Below are 23,067 nucleotides of genomic sequence, written 5' to 3'. Positions count from 1 at the left end.
GCTTTAAAAAATGAGGGCAGGGGGTAGATAAAATGAGAAGTGAAGGCAAGGCAGAATTAGCTACCAATAAACACTGCAAACTCAGTGCACTTGCACCTCTAATCATTTTCCTTACCTCGACTTTTAATTCCACCAAAAAGTCCTTATATTTCCTCCTTACTGCTAACCCATTATAGCCAGCCACCACAGAGACAGGATTCCATATAAAATCATGAATTTACACACACTCACACACACACACAAACACAAGCTGAGCCTTTGGTGCTGTTGAAGAGAATTTAAACATTTCAAGATGTAAAATTAAACTTACATGATCTGAGGTATGGTAGAAAAATAATCATAATAAAAATTAAAAGTGCAATGAATGAGAACAATGAAAAAGAAATCCACATGTTAAAAATGGTCTATAAACATATTTATAATTCATAAACTGCATTAAAATGGTTGTTTCATATCTTATCAATTAGAAATAATAAAAGTAAGAAAATATGCTCAATGCAGAGGTACTTAAAAAAAAAAAAGCTAATAAAATACTTTTATCTCCATCAAAATATTCTTTGGAAACCAAAAATAAAAATGTATCCTGTATGTTTTCTTCAGGTTGATCTGTAAAAGTCAGAAAAATACATAGTCCTCACCGTTGAACTTTCCGAAGAAGAATCCCTGTATGCACCAAGCATAAAGCAAAAGGCTTTATGTCGTCGTGAACTCCCTATATTGGTACAAAGAATTCCAGTTCACTTACTATCAGAAAACATTTTTGTTTCAGTCAAACTGAAACAAATGACCTGACTTCAATACAGTGCAGTACATAGCTGAAGCTGTGTCCAAGAAGTTGTCTTCAGAGCACTAAAGACAGCTACAGAAACTCCTGAGGAGACTCCATGGTTTCTTACAAAACCAAAGTCTTAACCAAAGCGAAACTTGAGTCTGTATTTCACCGTGTTAGGACTTCTCCGAGGTGCGGAAAGGGGAACCTTTGGCTTGACGGGATTAGGTGGTTTTTTCTTTTCGGGAACAGTAACTGTGAAAGAAAGTTCCGGCTGCTCCGATTGCTTGAATCTTGGCAGAAAGTGGGTAGAGACGTGCTGAGGTTTAACCCGGGGGCTGCAGCCCCGTTTAGCCTTCCCTCTCTTGTTCAGGGCCACGTACCACTCCCGCCCCGTCTTTTCAGTTCTGTGTATCGCGGAGGCATAGGTATTATAGCTGTTTTCTTGAAATCGCTCCCTGAACTTGCAGTCATCTGTAAATTTGGCCTAGAGGAAAAAAAAAAAAGAAGAGGAGGAGGAAATTCAAGCAGTGATAATATTTTCAGCATAATATAAAGAAGTCTTGGACTATAAGAAAAACAAGAATTCCACTGGCCCCTGCGCTCCGACTCCATTCTCTTTATAAAGACACATTTGCCTCTTTTAAAGTTGCTTTAAAATTACTATTTTCATTTCTATATTCCTACTTCATTCATCTTTGTAATGCTTGTTGTTTACTATGAATTACACAATTGTGAAATAATATCAGTGTATATTAAAATAACAGGAATTTAATATATTTAAATTCTGTTACTCTTTTTAACATACTTTGAAAATTTTAGTTAAAAATTTGACTTTTAACGTAAGATTTTTTCCCCCTCCTAAACCATCAAGAAAGTAAATAGTACTATATTACTAAGAAACAATTGCCTGGTAAAACATGAATTCATTCAGAGAAATGGGGTCATGTTATCCTTTGAAACAAGAATAAGTTTTCAGTCTCATCAGTGTGCTTCCTGGTGCTGAGAAAGGGGTAGCATATGGCCCTATTAATATTGCATGTGTTAGAGTTCTTTAGGAAAAAAATTCATCCTCACACAGTGATACCGGAGAGTCTATTTGATGCCAGGAAGAAAAAAATTACCTTTTGGAGTTAATAGCAACACTTCAGGCAGATATCACTCTCTTTCCCTCTATACACACACACACACCCACACACACCCACACACACACACACACACACACACACGCACGCACACATCTGCCCTTGAAAATGCTCACAGGACAGTGGAATAAGCAAAGAAGTAGACATTCATCACGGTGCAATTTGATAAATGGAATTATGACAGTGGTATGCAGAGGGTACAAGACATCCAAAAGGATAGAGGTGGCAGCAAAGAGGGCAGGAAGGTCTTCCTAGAAAAGGTGACTTTTGAGCTGAGTCTCAAAGTACAATGAGATAATAGTGATCAGGTGACATGAGAGGTTTTTCAGGGAACAGGAATGGTGTGTTCACAGGTCATCAGGAAGCTACTATAAGCTGTTCAATGTGACTTTCACTTAGGATGCATAGAGAAAGGACCAAGGGATCAAGATGACAAAGTAGGCCAGTACAAGCTCTGAAAAGGCTCAGTGTGCTGTACTGAGGAAGTTGAATGAACACAGCATAGGGGAAGAGCGCAAGATGGTGCCAAATAGACCTGCAATCAAATGCTAGTTCTGCCAATTGAGTTCTTAGCTTTAGGCTCCTATTCACAATACGTGCAGCCATAAGGCTATTGTGAGAATCAAAACATTTTTCTAGGAAAAGGATCTGGAGTTTAGCTTTTATCAAATACAAGAGTCCATAACTCCCAAAGAAGTAGAATTCCCTATCCTGGACTAGGTTTCACAATTTCAGGGAGGACCATTTGTACAAATGTCCTGGGCTTTGGAATACCAAGTATCTTGACCCATATATATGAACTGCCACTGCTGCTAAGTCGCTTCAGTTATGTCCGACTCTGTGCGACCCTGTAGACAGCAGCCCACCAGGCTCCCCCATCCCTGGGATTCTCTAGGCAAGAATACTGGAGTGGGTTGCCATTTCCTTCTCCAGTGCATGAAAGTGAAAAGTCAAAGTGAAGTCACTCAGTTGTGTCCGACTCTTAGTGACCCCATGGACTGCAGCCCACCAGGCTCCTCTGTCCATGGGATTTTCCAGGCAAGAGTACTGGAGTGGGGTGCCGTTGCCTTCTCTCTAAATACCAACTCTAGTATTCTAGCCTGGGAAATCCCATGGACAGAGGAGACCGGCAGGCTACAGTCCATGGGGCTGAAAAAAGAGTTGGACATGAATTAGTGACTGAACAACTATATATATATACAATATATATTTGCTTATATATATAATTCTTTATATATCATAGAGTTTGCTTCAGTTCAGTTCAGTTCAGTCACTCAGTCCGACTCTTTGCAACTCCACGGACTGCAGTACACCAGGCTTCCCTGTTTATCACCAACCCCCAGAGCTTGCTCAGACTCATGTCCATTGAGTTGGTGATGCCATCCAACCATCTCATCCTCTGTCATCTTTTTTCCTCCTGCCTTCAATCTTTCCCAGTATCAGGGTCTTTTCAAATAAGTCAGTTCTTTGCATCAGGTGGCCAAAGTACTGGAGTTTCAGCCTCAGCATCAGTCCTTCCAATGAATATTAAGGACTGATTTCCTTTAGGATGGACTGGTTGGATCTCCTTGCAGTACAAGGGACTCTCAAGAGTCTTCTCCAACACCACAGTTCAAAAGCATCAGTTCTTTGGTGCTCAGCTTTCTTTATAGTCCAACTCTCACATCCATACATGACTACTGGAAAAACCATAGCTTTGACTAGATGAACCTTTGTTGGCAAAATAATGTCTCTGCTTTTTAATATGCTCTGCTTCAGTTCCATACTGGAACTGAAAGTCCTCTAGTTTCCTTGCTTTTCTAATAATATCAAGCTTTCTTCTGCAGTACAGATCTCAACCCTGTAATCTGGAAGTCTGAACACTGCAAAACAATCTACATATACCTACTGTTGATGGTCACATAGAATTTTTGAGTTTTGAAGGGTACTGACAATATCAGAAGACAACCAATCTCAGAGTATTTCCAATAGCACATTTATCTTACACATGACAGTCTACCTAAGTTATTTACATTCGAGTGTAGAGTGTAGTTCAATCAAAAAGCTCTTTATTTGAGGGCTATGAAACTATGTATCTCAGAATCTGTCTACTGGCGATTCCTTTGACTGGTTTTTTAGCAGGCTATAATCTAGTGTTTTAAAGAACCATTGTCTATGGCTTTCTCTCATCACATCCTAACCTACTGGCCCATACCTAGGACAAGGGTGCTATGCTGGCATTCCTTTAGAAGAGGACACACTTATTGTTCTCATTGGCTTTCAATTAAAAAGGCTTTCTTACAAACCAAACATAGATTTGTCACCTTAGCTCTTAAAAGGACGTCAATGCTCTCTCATTCAATTAGATAATCTCAAAGTTTTATTGTAAAATAAAAACTATAGTCATGTGGTAAAAGGAGAAGAGGGCAGCAGAGGATGAGATGGTTGGATAGTGTCACCAACTCAATGGACATGAACTTGGGCAAACGCCAGGAGACAGTGAGAGATAGGGAGGCCTAGTGTGCTGCAGTCCATGGGGTGGAAAAGAGTCAGATACAACTTAGCAACTGAACAACAGCAATAGTTTTCTGGAATATTTTCTGCTACATAAATGGACAAGCATTTTAGAAAGGTGTGGAAGATTTCATTAAAAAAGAGTAGCACGTATATTCACCCTGCTCAGATTTTTTTCTTAAAATATGTCTGAATAACATTTCTAATGTATAGTACATTATACTTTGACTTGACTTCTACCCATTTCACACACACACACAAAAATAATTTTCCTGAAATAAAGATAGCAGTGATTACTTAATTCAATTTTTAAAAAGTGTACTGTATAATTTAACCTTTTTCCCCTAACAGTGTCAAAGAAAATAAAGAAGAAACCTGTCTTTTTTTTTTAATTAATGTGGCCAACAGACACACATGCATATACACACCCACACAATGTATTAACCTATAGCAATTTCTATAATGAAAATCTAATGATACTGCCCTCTAAAATTATTGCATCTAAAAACTTTCTCCCTCTCCCCCTCCTCCGCTCAAGATTCATGTTCTTTCTTAAGAGAAGCCTTTGCCAGGATGACTGTTCAAGCTCCAGGTTTTTCAAGGGCCACTTAATTGTCACATGGGGTATAGAGACAGAATTCTGAGGACCCACACACTACCTGTAGGCCTTTAGCCAGTCCAAACTTCACACTGAAACAGAAGCAACGGCAGTTAGACTGTTTTGGCTTTCTTAACTGACTTCTAACTTAATGTTTTGTCTGAAAAATTCTTCTAGCTACAATGGAACAGAATAATTTGAAATGAACATTTCAGTGAGTTTTTTTCATCAGGAGATCTAGTTTCTTCTGGAGAAACTGACTGTTCCTGTCAATATTCCTGGTCTTTTTCAGACAAGATGGTAACTCCAAGCAGTGCATGAAAGTGAAAGTGAAGTCGCTCAGCCGTGTCCGACTCTTTGTGACCCCAGTGGACTGTAGTCCACCAGGCTCCTCCATCCATGGGATTCTCCAGGCAAGAATACTGGTTCGATCCCGACCCAGGGATCGTTTTGCAAGCAGATGCTTTAACCTCTGAGCCACCAGGGAAGCAATACATGGCTATCCTTAATGTTACCCATTAAACATCTCTATAGCAGAGTCATCAAGCAGCAGAATTATTTAAATGTACATTTGCCATTATACAATTTTAGATAATAAATCTTCCAGGCTAAGTTTAACCTTTGAAATTCTTTTGGAATTATAAACACTCTTTTAGCAAAACATATACTTTTAAAATAATAGAGCTGTGGTGTTCTGTGATGACCTCAAGGGATGGGATGTGGGGGTGGGAGGGAGTCTCAGGAGGGAGGAGAGTCATGTATACTTATCGCTGACTCATGTTATTTTACAGCAGAAACCAACACAACATTGTAAAGCAATTATCCTCCAGTTAAAAACTTAAAAAATAAATAAAAGAACTGGATTATTTCCCTAGAAAAAGTGAAGTCAACATAAAGACTTTATCTACAGTTCAGGTGTGAAGTAGAGAGGTGAATCAGATTTCAAATAAGCTACTGAGAATGGACATCACCTTCATCTTCCCACCATCAGTCACTACAACAAAACCAATCATTAACATGTTCATAAAGAACCCCTATCTTTGTTTCTAATTCATTATTTTCTGAATTTATTCAATAGATGTTTATTGACTATGTATCACATCCCAGACACTGTTGGTTGCCATTTTTATGAAGAAAGACAATTTAGATATGGTTCTGTCTGTGCTCTTTGTTGACTTAAATTATCTGTGTTTTTCTCTTTAATTTCTCCTTGATTTTGCAAGTGTAAAAATAAGTTGCAGTCAACAAGCCAAAACTGCAAAATTAAAAATGAAATGTTTAAATTGGCTGATTTCTACATAATTTTAAATCATCTTAATTGACAGAACAAATAAAAACTAAGTTACACTATTTTTGCTTGAAACTAGAGGTGGGGCAACACAGTGCTGTTAAATAAAACAAGAATTTTGGGCTTAGGAGAACACTTTGCCTTGATTCTACTCATCTCCTCACAGGGAGAGGGCACACAGTGGATATTTAAAAGAAAAATCAAATTCAGTTCAAAGAAAGTAATATTCCAGAAAAGAACAAGTCTGCTTAATTGAAACCTGAAGGTCAGTTAAACCAGAGAATTCTTTCTGAAACAATATTTTTAAAAAACCTTCTAAAACCTGTTAATATAGTTTTGTTTCTTAGTCAACATGCTCTAAGATGATTGAGAATCTTATAGCAAGTGAGCTGAGGGCATGTTAATAGGGTCCCAATTCTCATTATGTGCAACTATCAAAGTAAATACATGATGTATGAAAGAAATGTATAAAGAGGATTAAATTCAGGCTAATAGCCCTAGAGTATAAAGCCCTGGAGTCTGCAGGGTATTTAATCAATTTTAATTCTTTATTTCACTTTTTATTTGATTTGCTTCTTGCAAAACTTTATAAAGTTAAGTAATAAATACAAATAATTAAAATGTTATCAAAGGCTATATAATATTATTAAATAATTAAACTACTCTTGTAGGCTGTAATCAACGCAATTATAGACCAAATTGTGCTCTAAACAACACTTTCTTGCTGCCTGCATCCCTGCTTCTGGTTCCTCTGTGTTCTTTCAGTGTGTTTTGGTTCCCAGTACTACTCATGCCAATGGGACTGCCCAGGTCAGGTGCCCTAAGCCCAGGCTGTTTTGTACAGTTGTGCAGGATGTTCCCAGCACAAAAGTACCAACCTTTGGTAGTGAGTGAAAGCCGAAAGCCAGACCCTGCTCCAACTGCTCCCAAGCAGAGAACTCCAGAACAGGGCAGCACGCACCCTGAGGGTTGCCTCCTACTCTTTACAAGCATTGTATGGGTCAGTTGTAGGCAAGCCATGCTATCCCCAGAGCTTGGCCATATTTCCTGCTTAGCAATCGCTATCTGGCCATTCTGTGTCTCAAAACTTCAGACTGAGCAACCAAGGGAATATATGTGAGTGCTCAGGCATGAGTTCTCAGCCCCTTAGTCATGTCTGACTCTTTGTAACCCAATGGACCGCCAGGCTTCTCTGTCCACGGGATTTCCCAGGCAAGAATACTGGAGTGGGTTGCCATCCCCTTCTCCAGGGGAATCTTCCTGACCTAAGGATCGAACCCAGGTCTCCTGCATTGAATCAGATTCTTTACCATCTGAGTCACCTTGCTCAAAAGAGCTGGGCTATTGAGATCTACCATGTGCCAGGGGTTTTACATATATTATTTCATTGTCACATAATTCCACAACTATTTGGATGCTATTATCTGATTTTCCAGCCAGAAAAATAAAGAAAATAGTTTCTCTAAATCCCCACATTTACCAAATGCCAAGGTAAGCCTAAGACTTAAATCTCATCTGCTGAATCCTACATTCAAGCTCTTTCGGTAACAAATCCAAGGGCATCTCCTAGGCTTCTGTACATTACTACCTTGCCCTAAAGTTGCTCCATGTTAAAATACTGGTCAAAACAAGTGCCACTCCCCAAACCACCGGAAACATAGAACACCGTCTCTCACTTTAGGCTGAAATGAATCTCTGAAGCTACAAGGCAATTCATTACATGAAATTTTTCTCAATAAAACAGAGCTTCAGTGTTGGGAAGATCCCCTAGAGGAAGGCATGGCAACCTACTCCAGTATTCTTGCCTGGAGAATCCCCATGGACAGAGGAGCCTGGCAGGCTACAGTTCATGGGATCCCAAAGAGTTGGACACAATTGAGCACAGCACAGCCAGATAAACATAGTGTGAAATTAAGGGACAACTGACATTTACTGCAAAGGTAGAATCCTGAACCCTTTTTCTTTTTTAGCCTGAGTTACTAGGTACTCAATTGTACTGTGTAAATTGAAAAGTTCTTAGAAAATGGGGGTGCTTCCCAGGTGGCGCTACTGGTAAAGAACCTGCCTGCCAATGTAGGAAACATAACAGACAAGGGTTTGATCCCTGGGTTGGGAAGATACCCTGGAGAAAGGCATGGCAACCCACTCCAGTATTGTCGCCTGGAGAATCCCACGGACAGAAGAGGGGGCGGGCTACAGTCCATACGGTCGCAAAGAGTCGCACATGACTAAAGTGACTTAGCACAGCACAACACAGAGGATAAGGGAAGTTTCTATTCAATTCCTTTACAGAGGCCAATAAATTATTTTTTAATGATGATGATAAGCATCACTCAAACCTTCATTTCTCCTTTCAATAAACACGCCCAGCTCTGGGGCTGCGGACTCCTCCTCACTCTGCCCCCAGCTCAGGAAGTCCAGTCCAGACTCTCATCCTTGGCAAGCCAGCTGGCACCCTCTGAAACCAAGAAAGGAGGCTTTTCTAGTCCTTGCTCAGGGCTGATCAAGCATACATTCCATGCCTATTTCGTAAACTCTGCAATTAGCTTTCCTTCCAAGCATGATCCCCTAAAACCCTGAGAAACAAAAATAATTCTACCACATGCTTCTTTCTGTATGTTTAAAATAAGCTAAAATGTTTTCCCCCAATAACCAATGGGTGATCACGTATAGTTTATGAAAAGACTGACAAAGTCATGATAACCACTTTTTCCAAGATTTAGATTTTTAAGGGAAAAAAACCCACGATGCACGAGAAGGATCTTAAAAAAATTATGAGATTATGACCATTGGAAATCTTTGCTTTCAAATTAAGTTCCTTGGGAAAAGGAAAACCCAGGACATAAAAGGCTACTGTACGCAAGACGAGTTGGGACCTAAAGGAAAAAAAAAAAAAAAAGGCCAATAATGAATGTGATTTGAGGCTGGTCTAAATATCCGAGGGGGTCACAGCTGCCTGACCCCAAAATCAGAAAGAGGAGAGAGGAGATACAGGATCATGAAACAGCTGCATGAGAGCAAATTCAGGAAGATCTGTTCTAACATTAAATGCTGAATACTTTCCAGGAACTATTCTAAATGTTTTATATGTATTATCTCATTTAAAATGCTCCACTATCACCCTGTATTGTTAATTTAATTTTCTTCCTTTTACAGCTGATAAAGCCAAGGAATAGAAAGATTGAGTAAAACAACACAGTTTAAGAATGACACAATTTAACTACCTCTCTTACATTCAGACCCATCTCAGATAAATCCAGAAAGGCACTGTATATGAGACTCTGGATAAAGACAACCAGCCTGAGAAGAGAGCAAGAACAGAGTGAGGAGGGACCATGAACAGACAGGCAGGCAGACAGAGAGACCGAAAGAGAAGGGTGCTCAGCCTCACCTAGTACCTAGTACCTGGGAATAAGTGGAGAAAGGACAGAGGCCACAGTGAAGGTTCTGACTAACCCTCAAGGCTCTTGGGGAAATAATTACCTCGTGCTTCTCTCAGTGATTCTCAAGGCATCTTGAGAAGAAGACGAGACACCTTCTTCCTTGTAACGGATGCTGAAAAAAACCTGCACACTAGGGATCTGACTGCATTGTCTATTTAGGGTCTTCCAGTTAAAGGTCTCAGGCAGAGCTGCGTGGAGATTAATATGAGGGTGTTGGTTGACTGAGTGCACAGAGCAGAGCACACTGAGATGGCTGAAGGGCAGATAAAACTTCTTTTATGGAATTAACAAACTTAGCAAACAAAGGAAGTCAGCATAAATGTTGCCTAAATCTGAGCTCTCTGGGCTGATAATACTGTTCACCATCTTCGTGTCCACTGACCATGAAGCATTTTCTAAAAGAAGATTTTCTGTGAATGAAGCAGATCTTTCTCTTCTGGAAGTATATCCTAAAAGAGGTTCCTGATGCAGCTCCTCATCACACTGAATAACCAACATTTACAAAACAGTGTGATAAGTTTCATGGTGCACACATCTCTTCCTTTCTAGACTTCAAAATCAAGTACAGGAGACACAGAAGCAGATGAGGGGAAAAGATCCTCCCAAAGAGCTTGGAATGAGAGAGAGAGAAAGAGAGAGAAGAAAGCAAAAATAGTCTAAGGATGAACCACAGTATTCACTCGTTAAAATGTAGCATAAAAATATTATTGAAACATGCAACTATTAATTTCCATAAAATAATAGCTGAAAATAGTGTAAATAGTTTCAAATGAAACAAAATATCTTCTTTCAAGCTAACTTTTCCCTACCAAGCATTATAGCATTTAAATGGAGAGAGAATTTTTAAAGCATATTATTCTGGTTCAAGTTTTTGTTAACTGTGGTAACTTAGGAAAATATTTAACATCTCTGAGACTGTTGCCTCACCTAACCAGGTAATGAGAGAATGTGAGTATAAGAACTTTGAAAGAAATATACAGATATTTTATCTCTACCTAGTAACTAACTTTTAATAGTCTGATTGTTACTATATAAAACAAGAAAAATCTACTATAATCCATGAATATTTCTCAACATACTATGGGTTTACTTTCCCCAGAATTACATGAATACTTTACATTTATAGTTCACACTTACTTTGTAAATAGAACCCCAAAGTTACTCTTCATTAATTTAAAATTTTTCCAGTTTTATTGAGATACAATTGACATACAACACTGTGTAAGTTTAAGATATACAACATGACGATTTTATATAGCTATTTTTTGGAAATGATTATAAAGTTACTCTTTAAATGCCTCTGCACAATTATTCATTTAAAGCAATTCACTAATTATACATTTAATCCTGAAAGTGTTAGGCATTTTAGCCTTTTTAGTGGTGATGAAACTTTGTAAGTCAAACTAAATCAAATAATTATATTTAAAGTTATAAGAACAATTTTTCAACATGTTTAATTACTAACTAAAAAGAAGAAGGAAATCATCTGGCGTACAACTAATAAACATTAGGGCTAATACTATATCTAAATTCAACTTCCTCAAAAATAAGTCACTTTATAATTTAATTAGGTTTCTATCGAGAGAAAAAGTGCTAGTAAAACCTCAAATAAGAGACAGTGGGCTTGGACAATTGGTTTTAAAAAATTCACATAATCATAGGGCTTAATTTTTTATCTACAATTCAGCTCAAAGTCATCAGAATGACTTTTATATCAAAGAGCTTCAATGAGTGACAAGAGCAAGGCTTGCTTTGTACTGTTTAAAAGTCATTATTCCATGAAATAACTTTTAGCCTGCCAAGATGAGAAAGAATAACAGATGCTGTTTTTGCATTATCTGCATTATTTCGGCCAGCCTTCCTTAGACATTTGGGTCAAGTTTCTGGAAATTTGTTACTTGCATTTGACAGAGGAATCATGTATCCTAACCTCTCAGTTTGACCTTTCTAATTGGCATCCATTTGTAATACTTTGCTTGCTGCTACAATTATCCTTAAGCTGGTCCAAGGTAGTCTATTTTTTGCATGTGCTAAGGCTTGAATCAGAATATTTTAAAAATTAAGATTTTCACCCAAAATAACCAAACCAATAACAGAAATTTTTTTCAGAATGGCATATTATTGTAATGCTTAGAGTTTGAAAGTGTTTCAATCTTTAATGACCAAAGTAGATAGAAGAAAAGTTATTCAGTGCAGAAGCAATTGATGATTGTTTTCCATCCTGTATGTGGATTTTTAGAAGTCAAACATCTTTTTAAAAATAAAATGGCATGTCCTGCTTTCCATAGCAAAACTTTGTCCCTTAAAATAGGTTATAAACCAGAGCAATTATCTTATGAATATTATAATTTGCTAGAATAAAATAATCAGCTCAGAAAATGAGATAAGTAAATCTAGCAATGGATAAGTAACTCTTGCAATGGATGATCGAAGAGGTTAACAAAGATTTAATAAACTGAGATTATAGTAGTTTATTGTATTTAAATTTGAATTATCTAATAATAGATAATATTTATTGAGCACTTACATTATACCTTCTATTGTTCTAAAAAGCTTTGTATATATTATCTCATTTAATCCCCAAATAACTGTAGAAATAGCTTCAGTTTTATGATCTCCTCCAAAAGATATTAACAAGCCACCTTTAGATGCTAGAGAAAGGAAAACATAAAGTCTTTTTTTTTTTTTAAGTCTTAAACATTAAAACAAGTTAAATTCTCTTTCAATTTTTTAAAAGTTTGTAAAGCAGAAATCATAATTAGTAAGTTTCAACTGACTGCACTCGATTAATACTTCCTATATACTTTGAAAACTGGAAAAGTCATATTTCTCCAATTTAATAAAAATTAAAGTGAATAAGAATTAAAGGAGTAGCTTTAAAGAAGAACTGCTTTTTAAAATGATTTAGTGTGACAAAACTTAGTACAGCACAGACAAAGCATATATAACTTTTTAAGGGCTGTGCATACACACTAATACTAATGAAAGAATCTCTCAATGGGAAAGTTAAGCTAAATGTATTTTACTATCTTTAAAACACTTTAGTGTTTCCCAAGTAATGAGCATTTTCAGAACAAAGCATAGAAATCTATAATTTATAAATTGATTACAAACTGTGTAACTAGTCCAAAAAAAGTGTTTAAGAGTGCAGAATCAGTCTTCGTAGCTTTAAGAAGTAATTGTTTTTGATACAACAAAAACTACAAGATGAAAATGTCTCAAATGAAATTTCTCTATTAAAGGTCAAAATCATCTCGTTATTGGTTTCTTCCCACCATACTTATTAAAATAAATATGTGTTTTATTACTTAGACTCCATTTTTGACATAATAAGTAGCTTTTAAAATTAAGAACATGATCTACTGATTACACAATCACCATCAGTATGTAAATTTAATTTATAATATAGTATTTCCATAATATTTCTCCTTACTTGGACCACTATTAAGACATAAATAATGACAATCACTTAGAGAATACTTTTTTCAAATAAACTTATCCTTAAACCTTTTTGTGGATTCTATATTATCTTTTCAAATAAATAAAATATTTAAATTATTACTTATAAAAACACATGCAATTCTCTCGGTTTAATGGATACATAATCTTATAAAAATGAAAAACATAAAGTTCTCTGGGCACATTGTCTTATCTATCAATTTGGAAAATCACTCATTCCATTTTATACATGTAAAATCTCTGTAACACCTTTAACAAATATAAAGTGGTTCTACTTACACTTGCATGGAGTTTTCCTTTTTTTGACATCGCTAAAAATTTGTTGCTGAAAACTCCTCGTATTCCTACAATCCCCTGAGACACAGCAAATATTTCCAAAATACCTAGGATGACAGAAATCCCAAAATAAAACACAGACTCCTCTATATATCATTGTGAAGATTTAAATTTCTACAGAGACTCTTTCCATTCTTTATTACAGTGATTTTTTTTTAAAGTATTTGACATCCTTCTTTATTGTGACATTTATTATGTAAAAGGAAAAAAAGGTTTGGGACTCAAGTATTCATTTAAAATGATAAATTTCAAGGTTCAAAATTTAGTTGTGCTTCATTAGTATTCATTTTTTCCTAAAAGTGATGTCACTATTAGTAATCAGTGTTTGGCAGAAGAATCTTTTCAAATTCTAAGGAAATAGAAAAGAGTTTTTAAAATGTCTTACAAAATAATTCTCATGCATTGTTGCTCTGTCAAAGATAAGACAGTACATTGAACATTAAAGCACATATAACTGCACTCAAGATTAATATAAATCATTGGAAGCCTTGAAAACAATATTCAATTAAATAAAAAATCCCTCTTCTCAAATGACCATAATTATAAAAGTACAAATCAATATATATCATACCCTATCATTTAGTGGTTGCTTATTTCAAGATTACACATAACAAGACACTGAAAGCACCATAGATAATTTGGGGTTGTTAGCTCAATGAAGTGTTTGATGGATTATGGTTTGAGACATATTGCGTTTTGAATGACTCTCCTGGAAAAAATTTCATGAGGTATTTTATTATGTTATCATTTATATTTGGTATTTCATAGTGAGAATTACTAAGTCTATGTCCCTCTGTCTCCTATAGTAATTTGAAAGTTCACATCCACTGGGTCAAAAGAGTTGCGCACCACAGTTCATAGAGTATTTTTAAGAAGCTGAAACTCATAGTCTGTATATAATTGGAATTCCTGCCTGTTTACCATAAACTCATATGTAATGCTAAATGAACAAGAGAAAAGCATAGGGCTTTTTGTTAACTTCCTACATCAAATTGCAAAAAAAAAAAAAAGATAAAATAGTATTATTTATTAAAGCTATAAAGGGACCTGCCCTGGAAGAAAGGAAGGAAGCAAGTGGGAGTGGAAGGGTAAAGGAAAAAAATATCAGTATTTCAATCTGTAGTATTTTAAGCATATATTCTAATTAGAATATTTCAATAGGACTCTGTTGAATAGGGAAGTTCACCAGATTTTCTTAACAGAATAATCTCCTCCTACAGTATTTGAAGTACATATAAAATTATTCAATATACAAGAAGCAGTGTATTATGGATACACATGTATAAAATACATACAAACACATTTATGAGTATCTTTATAGAGCACTTAAATGTTGCATAATGTGATCTAATACCTATAATTGTAGCAAATCCTGCCGCTTATTTATTCAACTTCATTTTTAAAAAATACTTGAACAGAAAGTTCATAGGGAAACTACTGTTCTTGTGAATAAGTGTTCTTAGCCTGGAGTAAATAAAACACATCTCAAGAAAACTACCGCTACCACTTTATTAGTGGGTGTTTCTTTAAAATGAACTTCCCCAAATCTAAAAACTGTTAGAAAGGAACTACTTTTGCTTTCAGGAAAAAAAAAAAAAAAACTCCTAAAAAAAAAAAGAAAAAAAAAAAACACTGTGTCTTAGGAATTCTTTTCTTCAAAACGTTTTCAAAATTCAATTTATAATAGATTTTATGATACAGACTAATTGTGATGCATATCCAAAGACTTAGAAGCATTATCAATTTATCAAATAGTAACAAAGCACGCAAAATGCTTTGTAAAGATAAATTTACTACACAATGTAGTATGATAATAATATTATTAATAAAGCATGATTAGAATATCTGATGCAAAGTTAAATTTCTATCAAAATTACAGGGTAATATTGAAAATAGCATTAATGATTTTGCATATTTCGGAGATGGTGAATACAATTGAGAATACTATGTAGACATCTGTTAAAAAATGAGACAGGGAGAACCCAAGAAACCATATATGTGTAGAATGATAGATACAAAACAGACAATGTGGAGTTGGTAGAAAAGACTTGATTGTATGTTTCCCTCAATTAACTCCTGGCTCTGCGTTGGTAAAGGTTTTCTGTATTATTGTCTGGAAAATCACCTGGTTTTGTAAATGCAAATCTATTGTGTATTAGTTGGGGAAAAAATTTCTCATTAATTCTATGTGTTTGCAGGTTAACATTTAAGAGGTCAAGACAAAAGGGCTCTATAAATCTTTGTTTAATGGGAAACTGTTTTGTTTACACAACTGGCTTCTGACAACATATTCTATTTTTAAGAAAGACCCATTTTGACTCAACTCATTTCCCAATTGCATGTATATGTTAATAAAATTTGCATTATAATAAATTTTAAATATGGGGAAGATGAAACGATATGTGTGAAAGTGTTATTTTATTACATACTACTACATGGCTTCTTTTCTTGTAAGTTCCAGTACAAAAAAAATGATATATTGCCTGAGAATAAAAGGATTTTATAATTTTAAGAAAATTATATCTAATTGAAACCTTCAAAATGAAGGAAAGAAACATTAAGTTAACTTTGGTATGATGTTCTAAATTTTAATGTAATTACAGTGTACTATTGGGAACACTGTCAAGACTATAGTTTTAAAGTCATTTCAACAGTAATTTCACAATGTCTTTTTTCATAGAATATTGGAGTAGATTCTTCAAGCCCCACAATTCAATCTCTTTCCCCTCACCTGCCTGAAAAGATCACAGGCTTATTGATTTTCATGCCAAATCTCAACTCATTAAAGAATTCTAAGTATTTTAAACCTATGTGCACTAAATCACATGCATATAAATTTCAGAAAGCATTTCTCTAAAATTTTTTTTTTCAGCTTTAGTAATTTCTGCTTAAGAGTCAGCAATAATACATTTGATAGGAATTTACAATTCCCATGGAAGCCTAAATGGTAGCCCAAAGAAAAACTGGAAGGCCAAGGGTCTCAGATTACAGTCAGTGAACATTTGTAAATTGGATTGTTTCTTTGACCATCTCACTACCTCTCTTCCTTTTCAGGATACTCCATGTGTACACATGTATGAATGTATGTCTTAGTAATCTCCTGCTATTTTGGTCCTGCTGGGGGAATGGGAAAGGGAGAGAGATCAGTATAAATTAATTCACATTAAAGTACAAATGACAATGTGTTATCTTTCCTAAGGTGCTCATATTTAAGAGGATCAAAAGTAAAAAGCAGTGTTAAACTGAAGGAATTATTCTCTCTTGGTGGAATTCTGGGATTGACATCTAGGTTAAAGGATGCAGGGATTCAGAGTCTCACACTGCTTAATCCATTGCCAAGCATTAGGTGTTCATTACAAAGTAAACATTCCCATAAGAAAATCTCTATCTAGATTTGTTCACTTAGTCCCCTCTAGAATTTTTAATACAATAAGACTCTTAGCAATGATGATTGATACAGTTATGTAGACGTCTCCCTTTTTTCTATTTTATCTGTGAATAAGATACACAAATATTCCATGTATTCAGAAGATTTCAACAGCCCATCTGAAAACTCCCAAAGATAAATCATTTAAAACTGATGTTTCTCTACTTGGCTTCACACAGCAACAAATATGACAAGTCATTATGAAATCCGAGTCTTGAAATCTGAGCTTAGCAGTCTTCATTAAGTTAGCAAATTTGCCACTTGAGTTTTTCCGTATAGATTCTGGTTTATTTGGGCTTCGGGGGCTATATAAAGGTTGACTCTGCATTAACATCAAGGTTGACAGTAGATTCAGATTTTTTTAAGCTAGCCAAAATGCATGACTGTAATCTCCATATTTTTATGTGAACAGTCAGTCTTTGTGTAGCTATAGCCTTAAGCTTTTGCTCCCTGAACTGACAGTTACTTGATTGCCTCTTCTTCAGTGGCCCAAGATAAGCCAACAGAAGAATTGTATTGAAACTAAACTTGAAAATGTAGAGATTAAAGGAAAGTTTTTTTTTTATTCAGTAGTGGAATTCTGTCATCTATCTTGTCTTGCCCATCTTCATCCTTCCTTAGCATTTCCTTGTGATAAGAGTTTATGTGCAATGAGCTTGATTCTTGTCTTTAAAACTTGGGATAACTCTTGTATGAGAAGCTAAGACTACATTAAGTGGTATACCTTAACTAAACAAATTATGTTTCAAAATCTATGGGAAATGTACTTTTGATAACAAAACAAAAAATATTCAGGGTTTGCAAAATTTTTAATGTCAAATGATAGTCATGAAACATACACGCATATATATTTCTCTCTTCTGACAAACATTACAGAAAATTATGGAGTTTAGAAGAACCTGTTAGAATGCAGTTTCATGGCAGAGTTTTGACTCTTTACAGAAGTAACAAGTTGTGTCACAATAATGTATGTTTTCCATTACTGCTAACTCATAGACAGTAAACTTAGATGATGAGGTAAAACTGATGTATCCTCCATGGTTCTCATGGTCCAAGCTCTCTCAGCATATCTTAAGAGATCTGGGCAAATGTTTCCTCATCTACTCCAACCAATAGTCCATAAACAACTCCTGTGTTTACATATGTACCAGGAAACCGTCATGTGCTATTTTCAAAGAGGTCTATGACCAACTGCAATTAGCAGATCTTGTTTCTCTTTCACAGCTACTTAAAGACAGAGATTCATTTTAAACTTTCAAATTACATGCTATCCTTTTAAACATGACATATTTCATAAATTCTTCATGGATCAATGGTAGCAAAATCTTATGATACAGTGTATGACATTGCAGACATCACAAAGCTGAAAATCACCATGATTTAAACAAATTATACTTTCCTCTGTGAGAAAAACCTGTAGAAGGCAAAGGAAGAAGAAATCCCAACTAACCCAATATCAAGTAACCAGAATATCAAGCTTGCTGAGCTAGATATCCTGTGTTGGGTACATGAACAAATGCATGAGTGAATAAGTGAACTGATCGAAAGCCAAGCAAAAGATACAGACTAAACTCTGAAAGGCTGTTATAAACTGGAATGAATTAGGAAAGCGTTAGTTAAATTAAGAAAGTTTTATTTAGGCACTTTTATTTAGTTTTGCTTAAGAAACAAAGCAGCATTTTGTGTCTGTTCTTTGTTAGATATCTTTCAAAGTGGATTTTAAAATAAAATGTACCTTGGAAATCAATACCAGCCAATGTCTTCTTTAGCTGAATGTATTCTCTGTTGATCTGTTCTCATTTTCCTTTCTATGCTTTTCTATAACTTCCCCTCCAAAAGGCCTAAGCTGCAAAAAATCTTTGTCTCTTGTGATTTCTTCCGAGACGAGAAGGTAAATACCGTGGGAATGAGTCTGGTTTTCAGAGATCCCTAGCACACCAAAACCCACTCCAACACCTCCTTTCACCCATCCTTGGATCCAACCTGCGGCTCCTTGCAGGTTAGCTTTGAATCTTCCCTTGGCAACACAGAAGTCATTCTCTGTTGAGGCTGAGTTTGGGGATAAACTACAGGAAGAATGGGTTTCCCTGGTGGCTGAGTGGTAAAGAATCCATCTGCCAGTGCAGGAGATATGGGTTCGACCCCTGGGTTGGGAAGATCCCTTGGAGAAGGAAATGGCAACCCACTCCAGTATTCTTGTTTAGGAAATCTCATGGACAGAGGAGCCTGGTGGGCTACAGTCCATGGCGTCTCAAAAGAGTCAGACACAACTTAGCTACTGAACAACAGGAAGAACAGAATAGAAACAGTGTTCCTGTAAGAGAAAGGGGGAAAGATTATACCACAAGTGGGGAAATGAGCTCTGATGTCTGGTGGAAGGAGAGCTGGGTGGGACAAAATGAGGACAGATGGAAATAACACTTGCTTAGACATAACATTTGCTTACCCTGAAATCTCCGGAAATTCCCCTTCACCCTAATTGACCTTGCCTTTTATCACCAAATATGGCGAGAAGTTTAACGAGTGCAATGAACCTTAAAACACAGAAGTAGGCCCCTCGGACTTTCCTGGTGATGCAGTGGATAAGTGTCCACTTCCCAAAGCAGGGGACAGAGGATCAATCCCTGGTCCGGGAAGATTGCATATCCCCCTGAGCAACTAAGCCCTGCGCCTCAACTACCGCGCCCACACACTGCGACTAGTGAAGTCTGCACTCTGCAACAAGAGAAACCGCTGCAATCAGAAGCCCATGCACCACAAGAAAGGGTAGCCCGGGCTCCTGAAAGTACAGAAAGACTGCCACTGCAAGGAAGACCCAGTCAAAAAGAAATACATTCTTTAAAAAAAAAAACAAAAACAGTCCCCTCTGAAGAGCGTGTGGGAGGCCCTGGTATTCGCTCGGGCTGACGCGGAAGGCCCTCTCTGGGGTTCGGTGCTCCAAGCCACCTCACCACGGGCAGCACAGCAAGCTGAAGGCAGAGGCGGTAGGAGCAGTCAGGGACAAGGGGCAGGCGTGGACCCGCTCGCGTTCCACTTCCCGCCTCCTGAACTCCCGAGAGAGAGCTTGCCAGCCGGCCACCCCACGGATGTGCGCATCTCCAACCCCCTTTGGGGGTTGGAGCTGCCAGCCTCGAAGTGGCGCCCCGGTTCCTCTGGAGCTTGGTTAAGAAGAAATCTGTAGGGTCATTGGCTTGAGGCAGAGAAAGTTAAGTACACCTGGGAACCACCAGGCTGACACTCCGGGCCGGATGACTGTGCGCTGTCTCCTGGCCTCGTTTCCGCTCTCCTTGGGTCCCTGAGGCTGGGGCCGTGCGTCTATCTGTTGGACCAGCCCCGGCTGGAAGAGCCATCTGGCCCTACCGAGGAAAACGTCCGCAGAGATGTCCCCAGTCCCACACATCTTTCCTCTCTGTTGCCTTGGAGAGACAGTGAGAGGAATCAGGAACCGCAGTGATGGTTTGGAAACTCGGAGTGGAAGGGAGGAGACAATGAAGGAGGGAAAGAAAGAGAGCTAAACTAAGAAGGAAATTTTTAAACTTGGCTTAAATTAAAAAACCCACAAAAATTTCACCTGTACCGAACTGAACTGCCTCTAAATGTTCTCTAAAATACAGAACCTTCCTTTAATTGTCCTTGGGGACAAAAGGCCGGCCACTCTTCCTCACAAGGTCTGGTCATGGTCTTAAGATACTAAACGTTGCTAAACCCAACTCCGGAATTAATAATTCGAATGTCCATCACGTCTCCCTCTCGAAACGTGTCCAGTTTTCTAGATCACTGTCTTCTTCCAATGAGGGAACGTCTGGTCTCCCGTCTGATATACCTATATATCCCATATGTATATGATGTGCAAATATGTACGTACCTACAAGAGACATATACAGATACACACACACATATACGCACACACATTATGTAGCAATTTGGGGTTTGTGGTAGCGGTTGTGAGAGGGGAGTATGTGAGATTTGGTTATTTTTAAAAGAACTGTTCAGTTATGGGCAGGTAAAGGGGTACACTTTGCTGCCCAGTGAAAAATGCTAGTCTGGTAAACAGAAGCAGAAGGTAAACAGAAACTAAACAAGGAGAAAGATTTTTGGTTTTGCTCCGGGCACAGGTTGGAGCTCCTCTTTGGGACCAGGGCAAGCTGGAAACAAGGTGCCTGTCTGCACCAGCCTCGGAGTAGCCTGTACCTCAGGAATCGCCATTGCCCATCCCCACGAGACCGGTAAGTGTGCGCGTGCCCCGCAGACGCACCTCCAACCCAACCCTCCCGGCTGTTTCGAGGGCCGGCTGGATCCCAGTGGCCCAAGCTCCGGAAGGTGCGCTTACAGCCCGGGGAATAACCGGCGGTCCCTCTCGGTGCTCCCGCCACCCGCTCAGGACAGGTTCTGGAGGAGAGCAAGCAACTTACTTAACATATTGGCTTCGTGGGAGCCATTGACTTTGCCATCCGGGTAGATCTGCAGATGGAAACCGATGCCCACTCTGCAGTAGAGGCTGCCGGTCCGGCGCCCCGAGGGGCTCCACTGGAAGCTGCTCTGCTCCAAGCCGCTTCCTGGGCCGCCCCGAGAAGCCGCGGAGGAGAAGGAGGCAGCGGAAGAAGAGGAAGACGCGGTGCTACTGCTGCTCCGGCGGCTGCTGGCGCCTCCCGGGTTCCTCTCGGCGGCAGCCGGTCCGGGCTGCCCTTTGGGTGCGAGGCGCTTCTCCCCTTGAGCCCAGGCGCTGAGGATCAGGTGGCTAAGGAAGAGGAGGAGGAGGAAGGACAAGCTCATGCTTCCAGCCGCGGGGGTCCTAAGTGCATCTTGCAGGGTTGGTTCTGGGCTCCGTAGCCCCCGCGCGGCTGCGTGCCTCTGGCGCTGCCCCCCTCGCCGCACCGGGTGGACATAGCCTCGGGGAAGAGAGAGAGGGAGAGAGGGGGAGAGAGAGAGAGAGGGAGGCCACCCGAACGGATCTCGGCGCTGGCACTGGGATATTTATAACGCCAGTGATCTCACTGCTCCGTGCACGCCTGCGAAGCTTCCCCTCACCCGCCGCTTTGTGTACTCTCCGGCCGGTGCGGGGAGGGGCGGGGGTGTGGAGGAGGGAGGAGATGGGAGAGGGCGAATGGGAGGGGAAGCCGGGCGGAGGGAAGCTGCACCCCGACGCCCGGCGCGCGCGCACCCGGGCCACGCACCCCAGCTGTTCTCACGCGCCGCACGGCCACCTCCATTCGAGCCAACGCGGCGCCGAGTTCAGCCCAGCGCGAGCCCCCGGACTCCTCCAGGGGGCAGCCCCTGGGATGGGGGCTTGAAATGCCGAGTGAGTGAGTTCTCATCCTCTCGCACCTCCGCAGAACGCTGGCGTCCCAGCAACGCGCCCTCGCCTACCCAGGATCCAGTCTCCAAGTTCACTTCCCCGGTGCCCAGCCGACCCGACTGTCACCACCCCCGCCCCTGGGGTGCCTCGGGGACTGCATCCCGAGGGGGATTCATCCCGGCGTGGGGGAACCCCCGCCCGTGCTCCAAGTGTTGGCCAAAACCAAACAAGGATTCGCAGCCCAACTTGGGAAGGCTTTGGTGTGGCGCGCTGGGTAGAAGGCTGTGGCTACTGATTTACTAAAGAGCTGAAGAGTGGATTTATTCAGTGTTTAGAGAGCCACCTTAAGCTATTAACCCCAGGGCTCGAGCTGCTTTCCTGCTGGGAAACTCTTGGTAGCGCTAAACATCCTGCCGCCGAATCGGTTTTTCCTTCTGGCAGCTCCGGGTCTGCGCTCCGAGTAAGCGCACACACACACGGTGCTCGGAGCCGGGCGAGAGAGGCAGGGTCCGGGCACCACCGACACATGTGACCGACTGTCCAGTTGTCCTCTCTCGCGCCAGGATCCCCGTGGCAGGAAGGATTAGCTCACGGCTCGCTTCAGCTTACTCAGAGCTGCCACTGACTGAAGGGCCGACCCCACTGAATGATTAATGATGCGCGCTCTGGATTTCAGGAAACCTGAGAACCGAGAATTCCCGTGTAGGCCGATGCCCCTACTGTCATTTATCTGAGAAGTATACCTGGCTTACATTCTTGAAATATTTCCGTCTGGAAACATATTTGAAGCTTTAAACTACATTCTAGTACATT

General features: G+C 39.2%; 1 protein-coding gene across 1 annotated transcript; it reads right to left on the bottom strand.

Annotated features, from left to right (window-relative positions):
- Window positions 1–908: 908 nt before the first annotated feature.
- FGF5 (fibroblast growth factor 5) lies at window positions 909–21,731 on the bottom strand. The gene is made up of 3 exons (XM_068975584.1): window positions 21,371–21,731; window positions 13,475–13,578; window positions 909–1,256 (listed from the first exon to the last, which is right to left on the bottom strand). Exons 1-3 carry the CDS (start codon window positions 21,729–21,731, stop codon window positions 909–911), a joined length of 813 nt encoding a protein of 270 aa, XP_068831685.1.
- Between the last annotated feature and the right edge of the window lie 1,336 nt (window positions 21,732–23,067).

This window comes from Capricornis sumatraensis, chromosome 7 (genome assembly GCF_032405125.1).
Source record: "Capricornis sumatraensis isolate serow.1 chromosome 7, serow.2, whole genome shotgun sequence".
Lineage (NCBI taxonomy): Eukaryota > Metazoa > Chordata > Mammalia > Artiodactyla > Bovidae > Capricornis > Capricornis sumatraensis.
This window is presented reverse-complemented; position numbering and strand designations above follow the sequence as displayed.

Coding starts and splice junctions, on each gene's coding strand:
- FGF5 (XM_068975584.1), bottom strand. CDS start 21,731: ATGAGCTTGTCCTTCCTCCTCCTCCTCTTCCTTAGCCACCTGATCCTC. Junction 13,579..21,370: donor CCACGAAGCCAATATGTTAA/GTAAGTTGCTTG, acceptor CTGTCATCCTAG/GTATTTTGGAAATATTTGCT. Junction 1,257..13,474: donor AAGGAAAACTCCATGCAAGT/GTAAGTAGAACC, acceptor TTTTTCCTCTAG/GCCAAATTTACAGATGACTG.